At 45.4% G+C, this 14,840-nt stretch overlaps 1 protein-coding gene across 4 annotated transcripts in view; it reads left to right on the top strand.

The window, feature by feature from the left end:
* LOC116374138 (interleukin-1 receptor accessory protein-like 1) overlaps positions 1 to 14,840 on the top strand; it is a 399,675-nt gene that overhangs the window by 343,168 nt on the left and 41,667 nt on the right. For all 4 annotated transcript variants that reach the window (XM_031823979.1, XM_031823977.1, XM_031823980.1 and 1 more), the window contains exon 8: positions 12,002 to 12,147. In XM_031823979.1, the coding sequence (XP_031679839.1) occupies positions 12,002 to 12,147 (146 nt within the window). The remainder of the gene's footprint in view (positions 1 to 12,001; positions 12,148 to 14,840) is intronic.

Genomic DNA, 14,840 nt, shown 5'->3' on the forward strand with positions numbered 1-14,840 from the left:
CTGCACAATAATTTCACAGACAATGAGAGTTGACTGAAGGCTTCATACTTCCTCTCTCATAACATTTCCCAGTGCCAGGCTCCTTTCACTATAGTTGAAAAGCTGGTCATGCCCTCAGTCGTGGATGCTTGCCCAGAGGTTTGATCTGCTGCTACAAAGATCAGTGAAATCCCACGTTCCAATGACACTGTCATGCGTAGAATCCAGGATCTGGCCGATGATATAGAATCACATGGAGGTTTTAGACAGAGCCCGCACATCAAATTGGTTTGTAATCCAATTAGATGAGACGGCTGACATTTCATATGCCGCTTCTTGTATATATTAGCTACATATATGAAGAATGTCTTTCTTGCAGAGAGTTTCCTCAGAATAAAACTACAGGTGAAATATTCTGTGTTCTGAACGAGTACATCACAGGACATGGATTACGATGGGACCATTGTATCGGGATCTGTAGGCCTACGGACGAGTCTACTGCTCAACCAAAACCATGCAGGTGACATTTTCCAAGCAAACAATAATATTGCCGATTTCAAGAAAAAGCTGGGCACCTGGAGAGACAAAGTGGATAGAGGCATATTCTGCCATCTATTCTCAACTTTAGAAGTTTGCTATAGGCCTACAACACAAACAGGTATGGGACCACCAGGCTGATGCTTGCTGCAACAAGATGTACATATCGCAGCAGACTGGCTGTTGAAAACATCTTCACAACTCCCGGGTGTCCCTGGCACTGACAAGTTTGAGAAAGGCTGGCCTATAATATAGGCTATACTAAGAGCATGTTCGGAGAAGCACATGTGTCACGGATCCCTCTGGAACTTTCATTGCACACACCTGGCCCCCATTCCCACTGATTGTATTTGTGTATATGTGCCCTTTGTTCATCATGGTGCTGTCGGTTTTTGTTACAATGTCCATTGGTGTGTGTGTGTACCTGTGCTGTGTGTTTTGGGCTTTCGGGCCATTGTGGATTACGCAGATGATTACGGGTCTAGTCCCGTGTGTTAATCATTGTGTGCATGTGTTTTTTATTCAAGGTATTCCTCTCTCTTTTGTTTGGGTTTCAACCCTGTGTTTTATGTACTTGTTTGTTTGGTCTTCGTCCCCGTGCCTTTACACGCTACGGCGTAATTTGGGGTATAATAAAAAAAACTATTACGCATTCCTGCACCTGTCTCCTGAATCTCTTCATACCAACATGACAGCAGGGAAAAGTTATATTTCTAAGAAAATGTACTTCCTTCCCAAGTTTTTTGCTGCTGGGAGGCTGTATATACAACTAGGCTACACTGCATTACACACTGCATTGGATAGGCGTTCCCAATGACTGTGCTGTGTACGGTGGCACTTCAGGACGCCAGTCAATTTGTCCCAAAAAAATGCAATATCTGTGCAAGTGGACTAGGCCTACTGATGTCCTGTTCAGCTTGAGAGGGAGAGCGGGAAGTTAAAGAGTTACTATTGCTATAATTAATTAGAATGGAAACAAAAGGTTTCGTTGCCCGTAATGAAGCAATTTATTGACCTAACAAAAAAAGCCAAATTCGAGTAATTTACATAAACTACTGTTCAAAAGTTCAAAAGTTTGGGGTCACTTAGAAACGCACATTTTTTGTCTATTAAAATAACATACAATTGATCAGAAATACAATGTAGACATTGTTAATGTTGTAAATGACTATTGTAGCTCGAAACAGCAGATTTTTTAAGGAATATCTACATAGGCGTACAGAGGCCCATTATCAGCAACCATCACTCCTGTGTTCCAATGGCACGTTGTGTTAGCTAATCCAAGTTTATCATTTTAAAAGGCTTTCTAATTTATCATTAGAAAATCCTTTTGCAATTATGTTAGCACAGCTGAAAATTGTTGTTCTGATTAAAGAAGTAATAAAACTGGCCTTCTTTAGACTAGTTGAGTATCTGGAGCATCAGCATTTGTGGGTTTGATTACAGGTTCAAAATGGCCAGAAACAAAGTCCTTTCTTCTGAAACTCGTCAGTCTATTCTTGTTCTGAGAAATGAAGGTTATTCCATGCGAATAATTGCCAAGAAACTGAAGATCACGTACAATGCTATGAATTACTCCCTTCACAGAAAAGTGCAAAATGGCACTAACCAGAATACAAAGAGGAGGGGGAAGCCCCGGTGCACCGTAAGCTAGTGATGCGGATGGCCGTAAGCTACTGATGCGGATGGCCGTAAGCTAGTAATGAGGATGGCCGTAAACTGGCGATGCGGATGGCCATAAGCTGGTGATGCGGATGGCCGTAAACTAGTGATGCGGATGGCCGTAAACTAGTGATGCGGATGGCCGTAAGCTGGTGATGCTGATGGTCGTAAGCTAGTGATGCGGATGGTCGTAAGCTAGTGATGCGGATGGCCGTAAGCTAGTGATGCGGATGGCCGTAAGCTAGTGATGCGGATGGCCGTAAGCTGGGGATGCGGATGGCCGTAAACTAGTGATGCGGATGGCCGTAAGCTAGTGAGGCGGATGGCCGTAAGCTAGTGATGCAGATGGTCGTAAGCTAGTGATGCGGATGGCCGTAAGCTAGTGATGCGGATGGCCGTAAGCTAGTGATGCGCTGGTCAGCTGTTTGTTCACCCCCACCCACCTGCAATTGATGATAACCCATCCGCAACCGCCTGACTATTTGTGATAAAGTGAACATCTGAGGCCCACACCCAACTCTAACCCGCAAATATCTCAAATGCGCTGTACAGTTGTCTTTTTTCTCTTGAAAATGTATTGAGCAATTACGCTTCTCGTGAGCATTTAGAAAGGCTTGCACCTATTGAACAGCAGCCTAGCATTTTACTGAAACAAAACTAAATGTGAAACAATGAATGGACATCTTGTAGGCTGTGTGGGCTAATATCCTATACTGGTATATGAATTCATATAATCACATAATTCCCAAACCTTAACCCTAACCTTAACCATTCAGAGTTAATGCCTAAACGTAACCTTAAACACTTCGGAATTTGATGTTTGGAACAGTTCAAAATTTCACATTTCAGAAACATGGATGAACGTCTAATTCTGATTTGAGACTGTGAGAGCTTGTTGGATTTTCTCCAGGTATCTCTCAATATAAATACATTAGTCCTTTGCTGGAGCTCTGCCAGAGTGCTAGGGATGTGGCTTGGGTTATGATGTGGGTTAGGGTTATGATACGGGTTATGGTGCGGGTTAGGGTTATGGTGCGGGTTAGAGTTATGATACGGGTTATGGTGTGGGTTAGGGTTATGGTGCGGGTTAGAGTTATGATATGGGTTATGGTGTAGGTTAGGGTTATGGTGCGGGTTAGAGTTATGATACGGGTTATGGTGCGGGTTAGAGTTATGGTGTGGGTTAGAGTTATGATATGGGTTATGGTGTGGGTTAGGGTTATGGTGCGGGTTAGAGTTATGATACGGGTTATGGTGCGGGTTAGGGTTATGGTGCGGGTTAGAGTTATGATACGGGTTATGGTGCGGGTTAGGGTTATGGTGCGGGTTAGAGTTATGATACGGGTTATGGTGCGGGTTAGAGTTATGATACGGGTTATGGTGCGGGTTAGGGTTATGGTGCGGGTCAGAGTTATGGTGCGGGTTAGGGTTATGGTGCGGGTTAGAGTTATGATACGGGTTATGGTGCGGGTTAAGGTTATGGTGCAGGTTAGAGTTATGGTGTGGGTTAGGGTTATGGTGCGGGTTAGGGTTATGGTGTGGGTTAGAGTTATGATACGGGTTATGGTGCGGGTTAGAGTTATGATACGGGTTATGTTGCGGGTTAGAGTTATGATACGGGTTATGGTGTAGGTTAGGGTTATGGTACGGGTTAGAGTTATGATATGGGTTATGGTGTAGGTTAGGGTTATGGTGCGGGTTAGAGTTATGATACGGGTTATGTTGCGGGTTAGAGTTATGGTGCGGGTTAGAGTTATGATATGGGTTATGGTGCGGGTTAGGGTTATGGTGCGGGTTAGAGTTATGATACGGGTTATGGTGCGGGTTAGAGTTATGGTGCGGGTTAGAGTTATGATATGGTTTATGGTGCGGGTTAGGGTTATGGTGCGGGTTAGAGTTATGATATGGGTTATGTTGCGGGTTGGGGTTGTGGTGCGGGTTAGAGTTATGATACGGGTTATGGTGTGGGTTAGGGTTATGGTGCGGGTTAGAGTTATGATACGGGTTATGGTGTGGGTTAGGGTTATGGTGCGGGTTAGAGTTATGGTGCGGGTTAGAGTTATGATGTGGGTTAGCGTTATGTTGTGGGTTAGGGTTATGATGTGGGTTAGGGTTATGGTACTGGTTATGATACGGGTTAGGGTTATGATCCGGGTTAGGGTTATGGTGCGGGTTAGGGTTATGATGTGGGTTAGGGTTATGGTGCGGGTTAGGGTTATGATGTGGGTTAGGGTTATGGTGCGGGTTAGGGTTATGATGTGGGTTAGGGTTATGATGTGAGCTAGGGTTATGTTGTGGGTTAGGGTTATGATGTGGGTTAGGGTTATGGTGTGAGTTAGGGTTATGTTGTGGGTTAGGGTTATGATGTGGGTTGAGGTTATGATGCAGGTTAGGGTTATGATACGGGTTATGGTGTGGGTTAGAGTTATGATACGGGTTATGGTGCGGGTTAGGGTTATGATACGGGTTAGGGTTATGGTGCGGGTTAGGGTTATGGTGCGGGTTAGGGTTATGATGTGGGTTAGGGTTATGGTGCGGGTTAGGGTTAGGGTTATGATCCGGGTTAGGGTTATGATGCGGGTTAGGGTTATGGTGCGGGTTTAAGGTTATGATGCAGGTTAGGGTTATGATCCGGGTTACGGTTATGATCCGGGTTAGGGTTACGGTGCGGGTTTAAGGTTATGATGCAGGTTAGGGTTATGGTGCTGGTTAGGGTTATGATGCTGGTTTGAGTTATGATGTGGGTTAGGGTTATGATGTGGGTTAGGGTTATGATTGGGCATGTGTACTAGATGTTGTCTCCATATTCATCATCCCACTTGAAATCCACAATTTCATCTGCTATTGGCTTTGAAATGGAGAATCCAGTAATACGAGAGATGGGGCATTTGGCACAATGTTTCACGACAGAGATATTTTACATACACATTACATTAAAGATAATTTAAGATTGCTTCCTAGTCTTCAAGAGATGTGGTCTCCATCTACATTGGGTCTGAAGAGCCCTTGCACACATGGAAGGAGACCCTGTGGGAAAGCAACCAAGTGATGTAACACCCCTAATCTTGGATGACATTGTCATAACCTCTCTCTCACCTTCAAACTTTAATACAGTATTGTATCAGAGTCTCAGGAGGAATTCAGAGGATTCTTGTCAAACAAACACACACACACACACACACACACACACACACACACACACACACACACACACACACACACACACACACACACACACACACACTGAGATGGCTCTCTAGCGTAATCGTCTCTATACTACGCTGACATGTGAAGGAGCATTAAATGAGGAGGGGCTGTCCCTAGGTACCTGTCAATCACAGGGATTGGAGAGCTCTCACGGTTGATCCAACCAACCCTCCTTCTCCTTCACTCACATGCTGCTGCCTCTCCTCTCTCTAATCTCCTCTCTCTCTCCTCTCCTCTACCTCTCTCTCTCTCTCTCTCCTCTCCTTTCCCCTCTCCTCTCCGCTCCTCTCTCCTCTCCTCTCCTGTTTCTCCTCCCTCTCTCCTCTCTCTCTCTCTCTCTCTCTCTATCTCTCTCTCTCTCTCTCTCTCTCTCTCTCTCTCTCTCTCTCTCTCTCTCTCCTCTCTCTCTCTCTCTCTCTCTCTCCCTCTCTCCCTCTCTCCTCTCCTCCTCTCTCTCTCTCTCTCTCTCTCTCTCTCTCTCTCTCTCTCTCTCCTCTCCTCTCCTCTCCTCTCTCTCCTCTTTCCTCTATCCCCCATTATGCCTCTCATTAAGGCTTGATGTATATACACTGGCACATCAGTGGGGGATTTGTCAGGCCTTCTCAGCCTCATCAAACATCTAGTGTGCGTGTGTGTTGGGGGCCTACAATGTTTCCGCTCTCCTCTCTGGTGTTGTGTGATCACACTGGCTTCTCACTGCAGAGAACATCAAGGACCCTTTCATCTAGCCTCCTCCTTCAGCTTCACACACACACACACACACACACAGATACACACACACACACACACACAGACACACACACACAGACAGACAGACAGACAGACAGACTATGGTGGTGAGGGATGGAGACAGATCTGACCAATGATGATTCCTAATGCTTTTCTACAGAAACAGATCTGACCCATGATGATTCCCAATGCTTTTCTACAGAGACAGATCTGACCCATTATGATTTCCAATGCTTTTCTACCTACCCGACAGGGCCTGATCACCCAACACCACAACACCACAACACAATATATCCACCAGACAGGGCCTGATCTCCCAACACTACAACAAATCAAATCAAATGCATTTATAAAGCCCTTCTTACATCAGCTGATTTCTCAAAGTGCTGTACAGAAACCCAGCGTAAAACCCCAAACAGCAAGCAATGCAGGTGTAGAAGCACGGTGGCTAGGAAAAACTCCCTAGAAAGGCCAGAACCTAGGAAGAAACCTAGAGAGGAACCAGGCTATGTGGGGTGGCCAGTCCTCTTCTGGCTGTGCCGGGTGGAGATTATTACAGAACATGGCCAAGATGTTCAAATGTTCATAAATGACCAGCATGGTCCAATAATACAGTTTTTTTCGATTGCTAAACGACAGTGGACACAACTGGAGTCACATGTGCAAAACTCTAACTACAGTCTGCACAGCAGCAGTTCATGTGGACCAAACTCTAGTTCGTTTTTCATTGCTTGAACACAGTTTTCAAAACTCTACACACTTATCCCATGACTTTAACCACAACCTGCACAACACTGTGGATTTACAGCACTTTGTTCAAATGCTAACACACTGCTGTCAAAACTGTGAACCACACATTCAAAACAGAATAGATTTCAGCCTGGTGCCTTTCAAACAATGCTGATTGCAATTTCAGCTGAAAGGCTAAGCAGGTGTCTTGTTTTAGACTTGTTAGTGAACACACACACATATTACAGTATATATAGGTAGAGCTCAGAAAGACTCATTTTGGAAATGGAACAAGGAAGATGGGTTCATGGAGGGAGAAGGGTGGCGGGGTTGAGGGCGGATGCGTGGAGGAAGACAAAGAAGACAAAGAGCTGTTATTTCAGATGAAATAAGGGCTACACTTATAGACCATGTCGTGAACCATGGTCTCTCATTGAGAGAGGCAGGGTTGAGGGTGCAACCCAATCTGCAAAGATCCACAGTGGCATCTGTAATGCGAATTTTCCATCATGCAAACAGGTGAGAGTTACATCCTTACAGTAAATGAAAACATTACAGGAATCTATTTTGTATTGCAATTATAGAATATTTACACAGATATATATTACAGTAAGTTTGACTGTAAAATATATTTTTACAACAGGACCCAAAGGCTGCCCCCAACAGGGGGAAGAGGGAAAATATTTTCAGATGCGCAGGAAAATGCTATTGTTGACATGGTTGTTGTCAACAATGCAATAAAACTGCGGGAGATTCAAGATAGAGTGCTGGCTGATAATGATATATTTGAAATTGTTAATTCTGTCAGCACAACAACTATTGCTCGAGTCCTAAAGAAACACCAAGTTACAATGAAACAGTTATACACTGTACCGTTCGAGAGAAACAGTGAACGGGTAAAAGAGCAAAGATACCAATATGTCCAGGTAAGACGTCTGAGGTTACGTACACAGCTATACAAAATATTTACAGTAAAAAAAAACACTAGCATTTCTACAGTAAAACTGTGCACTTACTGTTTTTCAGAGAGTAATGGAGGTGGAAGCACTGGAAAGACCACATTCATTTATATTTATCAATGAAGCTAGATTTAACCTTGCCAAAACACGGCGCAGAGGAAGGAATGTTATAGGTCAAAGGGCCACTGTGGAGGTTCCAGGCCAAAGGGGGGGAAATATCACCATGTGTGCTGCAATGGCCAATGATGGTTTGCTTCTCAACACACCACTCATTGGCCCATACAACACAGAAAGGCTTATAGCTTTCCTAGAACAGCTCTATGCTCAGCTAGTGCCAGCAGAACAGGGGGAGCCAGTAAGAAACCCCCAAGTTTTTGTCATAGTTTGCGATAACGTTGCTTTTCACCACTCTGCAGCTGTCACAGATTGGTTTGCAGCACATCACAGATTTATGGTTTTGTACCTGCCTGCATATTCACCCTTCCTCAACCCAATAGAGGAGTTTTTCTCTGCCTGGAGGTGGAAAGTGTTTGGTCACCACCCACATGACCAAATGTCTCTTTTGGAAGCCATGCGTCCCGGATGTGAGGACACGAGTCCAGAGGACTGCCAGGGATGGATAAGGCACTCCAGAAGGTTCTTCCCCAGGTGCATGGCAAGAGAAAACATTAGATGTGATGTTGAAGAAAACCTGTGGCCTGATGCTAGAGAGAGGCAGGATTAGCCCCTCAATTATTTGTTTGAATTACAGTATGTACTTTTAGTTTCTACCTTTTTTTTCTCATTACTGTAATTCCGTAAATTACTACAGACTATTGAAGCAAACTGTTCATTTTCATTTACCTTAAAGAATTTATGTTCTAAAAAATGTAATAAATCATGTGAAAGAATGTCACTCTTTTCTTTGAAGAAAATATGACTTTGTATGAAGTCACTGAAATGGTTCAAACTGTAAAGATGAAAAGGTAGTATTTTCTGTATTGGTGTTTGATGTGTTTTTACTCTCAGTGTGTTCTGAGTGACAGTGTGTTATCTCAGTGAGGGTTGTGCATAGTGTTTTTACTCTCAGTGTGTTCTGAGTGACAGTGTGTGTTATCTCAGTGAGGGTTGTGCATAGTGTTTTTACTCTCAGTGTGTTCTGAGTGACAGTGTGTGTTATCTCAGTGAGGGTTGTGCATAGTGTTTTTACTCTCAGTGTGTTCTGAGTGACAGTGTGTTATCTCAGTGAGGGTTGTGCATAGTGTTTTTACTCTCAGTGTGTTCTGAGTGACAGTGTGTTATCTCAGTGAGGGTTGTGCATAGTGTTTTTACTCTCAGTGTGTTCTGAGTGACAGTGTGTTATCTCAGTGAGGGTTGTGCATAGTGTTTTTACTCTCAGTGTGTTCTGAGTGACAGTGTGTGTTATCTCAGTGAGGGTTGTGCATAGTGTTTTTACTCTCAGTGTGTTCTGAGTGACAGTGTGTTATCTCAGTGAGGGTTGTGCATAGTGTTTTTACTCTCAGTGTGTTCTGAGTGACAGTGTGTTATCTCAGTGAGGGTTGTGCATAGTGTTTTTACTCTCAGTGTGTTCTGAGTGACAGTGTGTGTTATCTCAGTGAGGGTTGTGCATAGTGTTTGGCTGCACTGAGCGTGTTTTGAGCCATGTGTTAAGAGTTGTGTTGCTTGGAGTTTTGCAGGTGATGTGAACTGTTTAGCTCAGGTGACTGTTGGTAGTGCAGACTGTAGTTAGAGTTTTACACATGTGACTCCAGTTGTGCCCACTGTCGTTTAGCAATCGAAAAAATCTGTAATAAGGCAGAACAGTTGAAAGAACAGTTGAAAGAACCGTTGAAAACTGCAGCAGCACGGCCAGGTGGACTAGGGACAGCAAGGAGTCATCATGTCAGGTAGTCCTGAGGCATGGTCCTAGGGCTCAGGTCCTCCGAGAGAGTGAAAGAAAGAGAGAAAGAGAGAATTAGAGAGAGCACACTTAAATTCACACAGGACAACCGAATAGGAGAGGAGAGGTACTCCAGATATAACAAACTGACCCCAGCCCCCCGACACATAAACTACTGCAGCATAAATACTGGAGGCTGAGACAGGAGGGGTCAGGAGACACTGTGGCCCCATCCGAGGACACCCCCGGACAGGGACAAATAGGAAGGATATAACCCCACCCACTTTGCCAAAGCACAGCCCCCACACCACCTGAGGGATATCTTCAACCACCGCCATGGCACAACCCAAGGGGGGGGGGGGGGGGGGGGCGCCAACCCAGACAGGATGATCACATCAGTGCCTCAACCCACTCAGGTGATGCACCCCTGCACGGTATGAAAGAGCCCTAGTAAGCCAGTGACTCAGCCCCTGTAATAGGGTTACAAAAGCATGGATTCATTTTTCTGCATCATTTTTGGACAGAAAGTTTCTGATTTTTGCAATGTTACGTAGATGGAAAAAAGCTGTCCTTGAAATGGTCTTGATATGTTCTTCAAAAGAGAGATCAGGGTCCAGAGTAACGCCGAGGTCCTTCACAGTTTTATTTGAGACGACTGTACAACGTCTCCACGTCAGTCTCTGTATCTAGTCTACTATATAGTCTGTTGAACGTCTCCACGTCAGCCTCTGTATCTAGTCTACTGTATAGTCTGTTGAACGTCTCCACGTCAGTCTCTGTATCTAGTCTACTATATAGTCTGTTGAACGTCTCCACGTCAGTCTCTGTATCTAGTCTACTATATAGTCTGTTGAACGTCTCCACGTCAGCCTCTGTATCTAGTCTACTATATAGTCTGTTGAACTTCATTGTCCCTCCTCTGTCTCCCTAACAAACGCCTCCCGCCTTCATCCTCCCTACTCCCACCTCCTCTCCACTTCTTCCAACGCCTTCTGCCATTTCCTCCTCCCACCTCCTCCTCTCCTCTCCTCTACCTCCTCTCCACCTCCACCTCCTCCCCCTCCTTCCACCAACCTCCTCCCCCTTCGCACCTCCTCCTCCCCCTTCCTCCACCTCTTCCTCTCCCCCTCCTGACACCTCTTCCTCTCCCCTCCTCCACCTCCTCTCCACTTCCTCCCACTCCTCCCATCAACCTCCTCCCACCAACCTCCTCACCTCCTCCTCTCCCCTTCCTCCACCTCTCCCCCACACCCTCCTCCACCTTCTCCTCCCCTACTCCAACAGGTCTTGCCACCTTATCTCCTTCATGGATCCTTCATGGTGCCTCAGTTAGAAGCAGTTGGGTGTTGGAAAGCTAAGAGCATTACCACAACTGTAAATACTAGATTCCCCATGTCAGTCTGCCTTCCACTTCCACCATCTGTACTGCACTGTGTAATTGACCTGATGTACTTCCCCCATCCTTCCCCGACATGCAGAAGAGGAGAAATGGGATTGATTGTTCTGAACCACATTCAAGTGTCCCCAAGGGGGAGGAGAACAACAGCAAGTGACATTCGTACAGTTGTCTTTTCGCATTATTAGGCTCAGTGTCATAAAAGAGACAGAATGGCGGCCGATATCTGTAAACACTAAAGAATAGAGATCATTATTTTTCCATTTGTTCCGCCTGCTCTGTGTGTGCCTAGCAGGAGAGATTCCTTTACTTTTTAACTCATATTGTTTTTCTCTGCCCGTTCCTCCGTTTCCATAGCAGCATGCCGCTATAAAAAGCTAATTTTTCAACCTCATTATTTATCTAGTTATCTTAAAACACTGTGGGAGCTGTAACAATGCTGTTGACTTTCAATGAAATGACTGTAAAGTCTGTAGAAATGATGACTAACCACTTCAAGTTTTTAATGTATGCTGTCTTTGTGGTATTACGGTCATCTATGGTTTGTAAAGTGTACCATCACTTGTGGTGATGCTTTTACTGCTATTCTGTCCACAATCTGTATCAAGGCCAATTCATGTCAAGTCACGTCTCCAGTGTAATTAGCATCCTCGCTAATCTAACCCCCAAGCCAGCCCTCCTGGGTAATCAAGTCATAGTGAGGGGGATAATGCTTGGTAATTGTCAATCAATCACAGACAGAATCAAAACAGAGACTTTCTCTTCTCTGTTCTCCCTCCTCTCTTCTCCCTTCTCTCTTCTCCTATCCTCTCTTCTCTCTTCTCCTCTCCTCTTCTCTCTTCTCCCCTCTTCTCTACGTTCTCCTCTCCTCTCTGCTTCTCTCCTCTCTTATTCGCTTCTCCTCTTCTATTGTCTTCTCTGCAGACTTATCCGGGAGCACCTGGGAGAGCAGGAGGTGTCGATCACCCTGACCATTGACTCGGTGGAAGAGGCTGATCTGGGGAACTACTCCTGCTTTGTGGAGAATGGCAACGGCAGACGTCAGGCCAACATCCAGCTCACAAAGAGAGGTAGGACACACAGACACACACACACGACAGCAGTGTACCGAAAGTTGGTTTGGAGAAGATATTGCCAAAGAAAGCTGAGTTTCACTTAAAACCATAATTTGCTGAAGGTTATTCTGTCTGTTTCACTTTTTAGATACCTGCTTAATGTCACATCAACGTCAAACATTGAAATGTGTTTTCAGGGCTAGAGACCGACAGATAGACAGCTGTTATCTTGTTGCCAATTCAGAGAAGCAGCAGAGGGATCGTGTTCATCTCTGTCTGTTTTTCTAGACACGTTGCATCCTTTCAAATCTTGGTGGTCAGAGCCCATTGCCTGACTAACATCTACCAGAGCAGGGCCTGGACTCAATGCATCTCCATCCATCACCATGGTGACAGCATTAGCCTCATTCCAGAGCACGGCCCAATCTCACAACACCACAACACAAGATATCCACCAGACAAGGCCTGATCCCCTAACACCACAACAAAGCTATCTACTTGACAGGGCCTGACCCCAGAACACCATAACACAAGATATCCACCAGACAAGGCCTGATCCCAGAACATCATAACACAAGATATCCACCAGACAAGGCCTGATCAACAAACACCACAACAAAGCTATCTACCAGACAGGGCCTGATCCCCCAACACCACAGCAAAGCTATCTACCAGACAGGCCCTGGTCCCCCAACACTACAACAAAGCTATCTACCAGACATGGCCTGATCCCCCAACACCACAACAAAGATACCTACCAGACAGGCCTGATCACCCAACACCACAACACCACAACACAATATATCCACCAGACAGGGCCTGATCACCCAACACCACAAAACATATACCTACCAGACAGGGCCTGATCACCCAACACCACAAAACATATACCTACCAGACAGGGCCTGATCCCCCAACACTAAAACAAATCAAATCAAATCAAATGTATTTATATATCTGAAAGTGCTGTACAGAAACCCAGCCTAAAACCCCAAACAGCAAGCAATGTAGGTGTAGAAGCACGGTGGCTAGGAAAAACTCCCTAGAAAGGCCAAAACCTAGGAAGAAACCTAGAGAGGAACCAGGCTATGTGGGGTGGCCAGTCCTCTTCTGGCTGTGCCGGGTGGAGATTGTACCAGAACATGGCCAAGATGTTCAAATGTTCATAAATGACCAGCATGGTCAAACTATAATAATCACAGGCAGAACAGCTGAAACTGCAGCAGCACGGCCAGGTGGACTGGGGACAGCAAGGAGTCATCATGTCAGGTAGTCCTGAGGCATGGTCCTAGGGCTCAGGTCCTCCGAGAGAGAGAAAGAAAGAGAAAAAGAGAGAATTAGAGAGAGCATACTTAAATTCACACAGGACACCGGATAGGACAGGAGAAGTACTCCAGATATAACAAACTGACCCTAGCCCCCGACACATAAACTACTGCAGCATAAATACTGGAGGCTGAGACAGGAGGGGTCAGGAGACACTGTGGCTCCATCCGAGGACACCCCCGGACAGGGCCAAACAGGGAGGATATAACCCCACCCACTTTGCCAAAGCACAGCCCCCACACCACTAGAGGGATATCTTCAATCACCAACTTACCATCCTGAGACAAGGCCGAGTATAGCCCACAAAGTTCTCCGCCACGGCACAACCCAAGGGGGGAAGCCAACCCAGACAGGAAGATCACATCAGTGACTCAACCCACTCAAGTGACGCACCCCTCCTAGGGACAGTATGAAAGAGCCCTAGTAAGCCAGTGACTCAGCCCCTGTAATAGGGTTAGAGGCAGAGAATCCCAGTGGAAAGAGGGGAACTGGCCAGGCAGAGACAGCAAAGGCGGTTCGTTGCTCCAGAGCCTTTCCGTTCATCTTCTCACTCCTGGGCCAGACTACACTCAATCATATGACCCACTGAAGAGATGAGTCTTCAGTAAAGACTTAAAGGTTGAGCCCGAGTTTATGTCTCTCATATGGGTAGGCAGACCATTCCATAAAAATGGAGCTCTATAGGAGAAAGCCCTGCCTCCAGCTGTTTGCTTAGAAATTCTAGGGACAATTAGGAGGCTTGCGTCTTGTGACCGTAGCGTACGTGTAGGTATGTACGGCAGGACCAAATCAGAGAGATAGGTAGGAGCAAGCCCATGTAATGCTTTGTAGGTTAGCAGTAAAACCTTGAAATCAGCCCATGCCTTGACAGGAAGCCAGTGTAGGGAGGCTAGCACTGGAGTAATATGATCAAATTTTTGGGTTCTAGTCAGGATTCTAGCATCCGTATTTAGCACTAACTGTAGTTTATTTCGTGCTTTATCCGAGTAGCCGGAAAGTAGAGCATTGCAGTAGTCTAATCTAGAAGTGACAAAAGCATGGATTCATTTTTCTGCATCATTTTTGGACAGAAAGCTTCTTATTTTTGCAATGTTACGTAGATGGTAAAAAGCTGTCCTTGAAATGGTCTTGATATGTTCTTCAAAAGAGAGATCAGGGTCCAGAGTAACGCCGAGGTCCTTCACAGTTTTATTTGAGACGACTGTACAACCATTAAGATTAATTGTCAGATTCAACAGAAGATCTCTTTGTTTCTTGGGACCTAGAACAAGCATCTCTGTTTTGTCCGAGTTTAAAAGTAGAAAGTTTGCAGCCATCCACTTCCTTATGTCTGAAACACATGCTTCTAGCGACGGCAATTTTGGTGCTTCACCATGTTTCAT

The sequence above is a fragment of the Oncorhynchus kisutch genome, linkage group LG5 (assembly GCF_002021735.2).
Source record: "Oncorhynchus kisutch isolate 150728-3 linkage group LG5, Okis_V2, whole genome shotgun sequence".
In the NCBI taxonomy this organism is placed as follows: domain Eukaryota; kingdom Metazoa; phylum Chordata; class Actinopteri; order Salmoniformes; family Salmonidae; genus Oncorhynchus; species Oncorhynchus kisutch.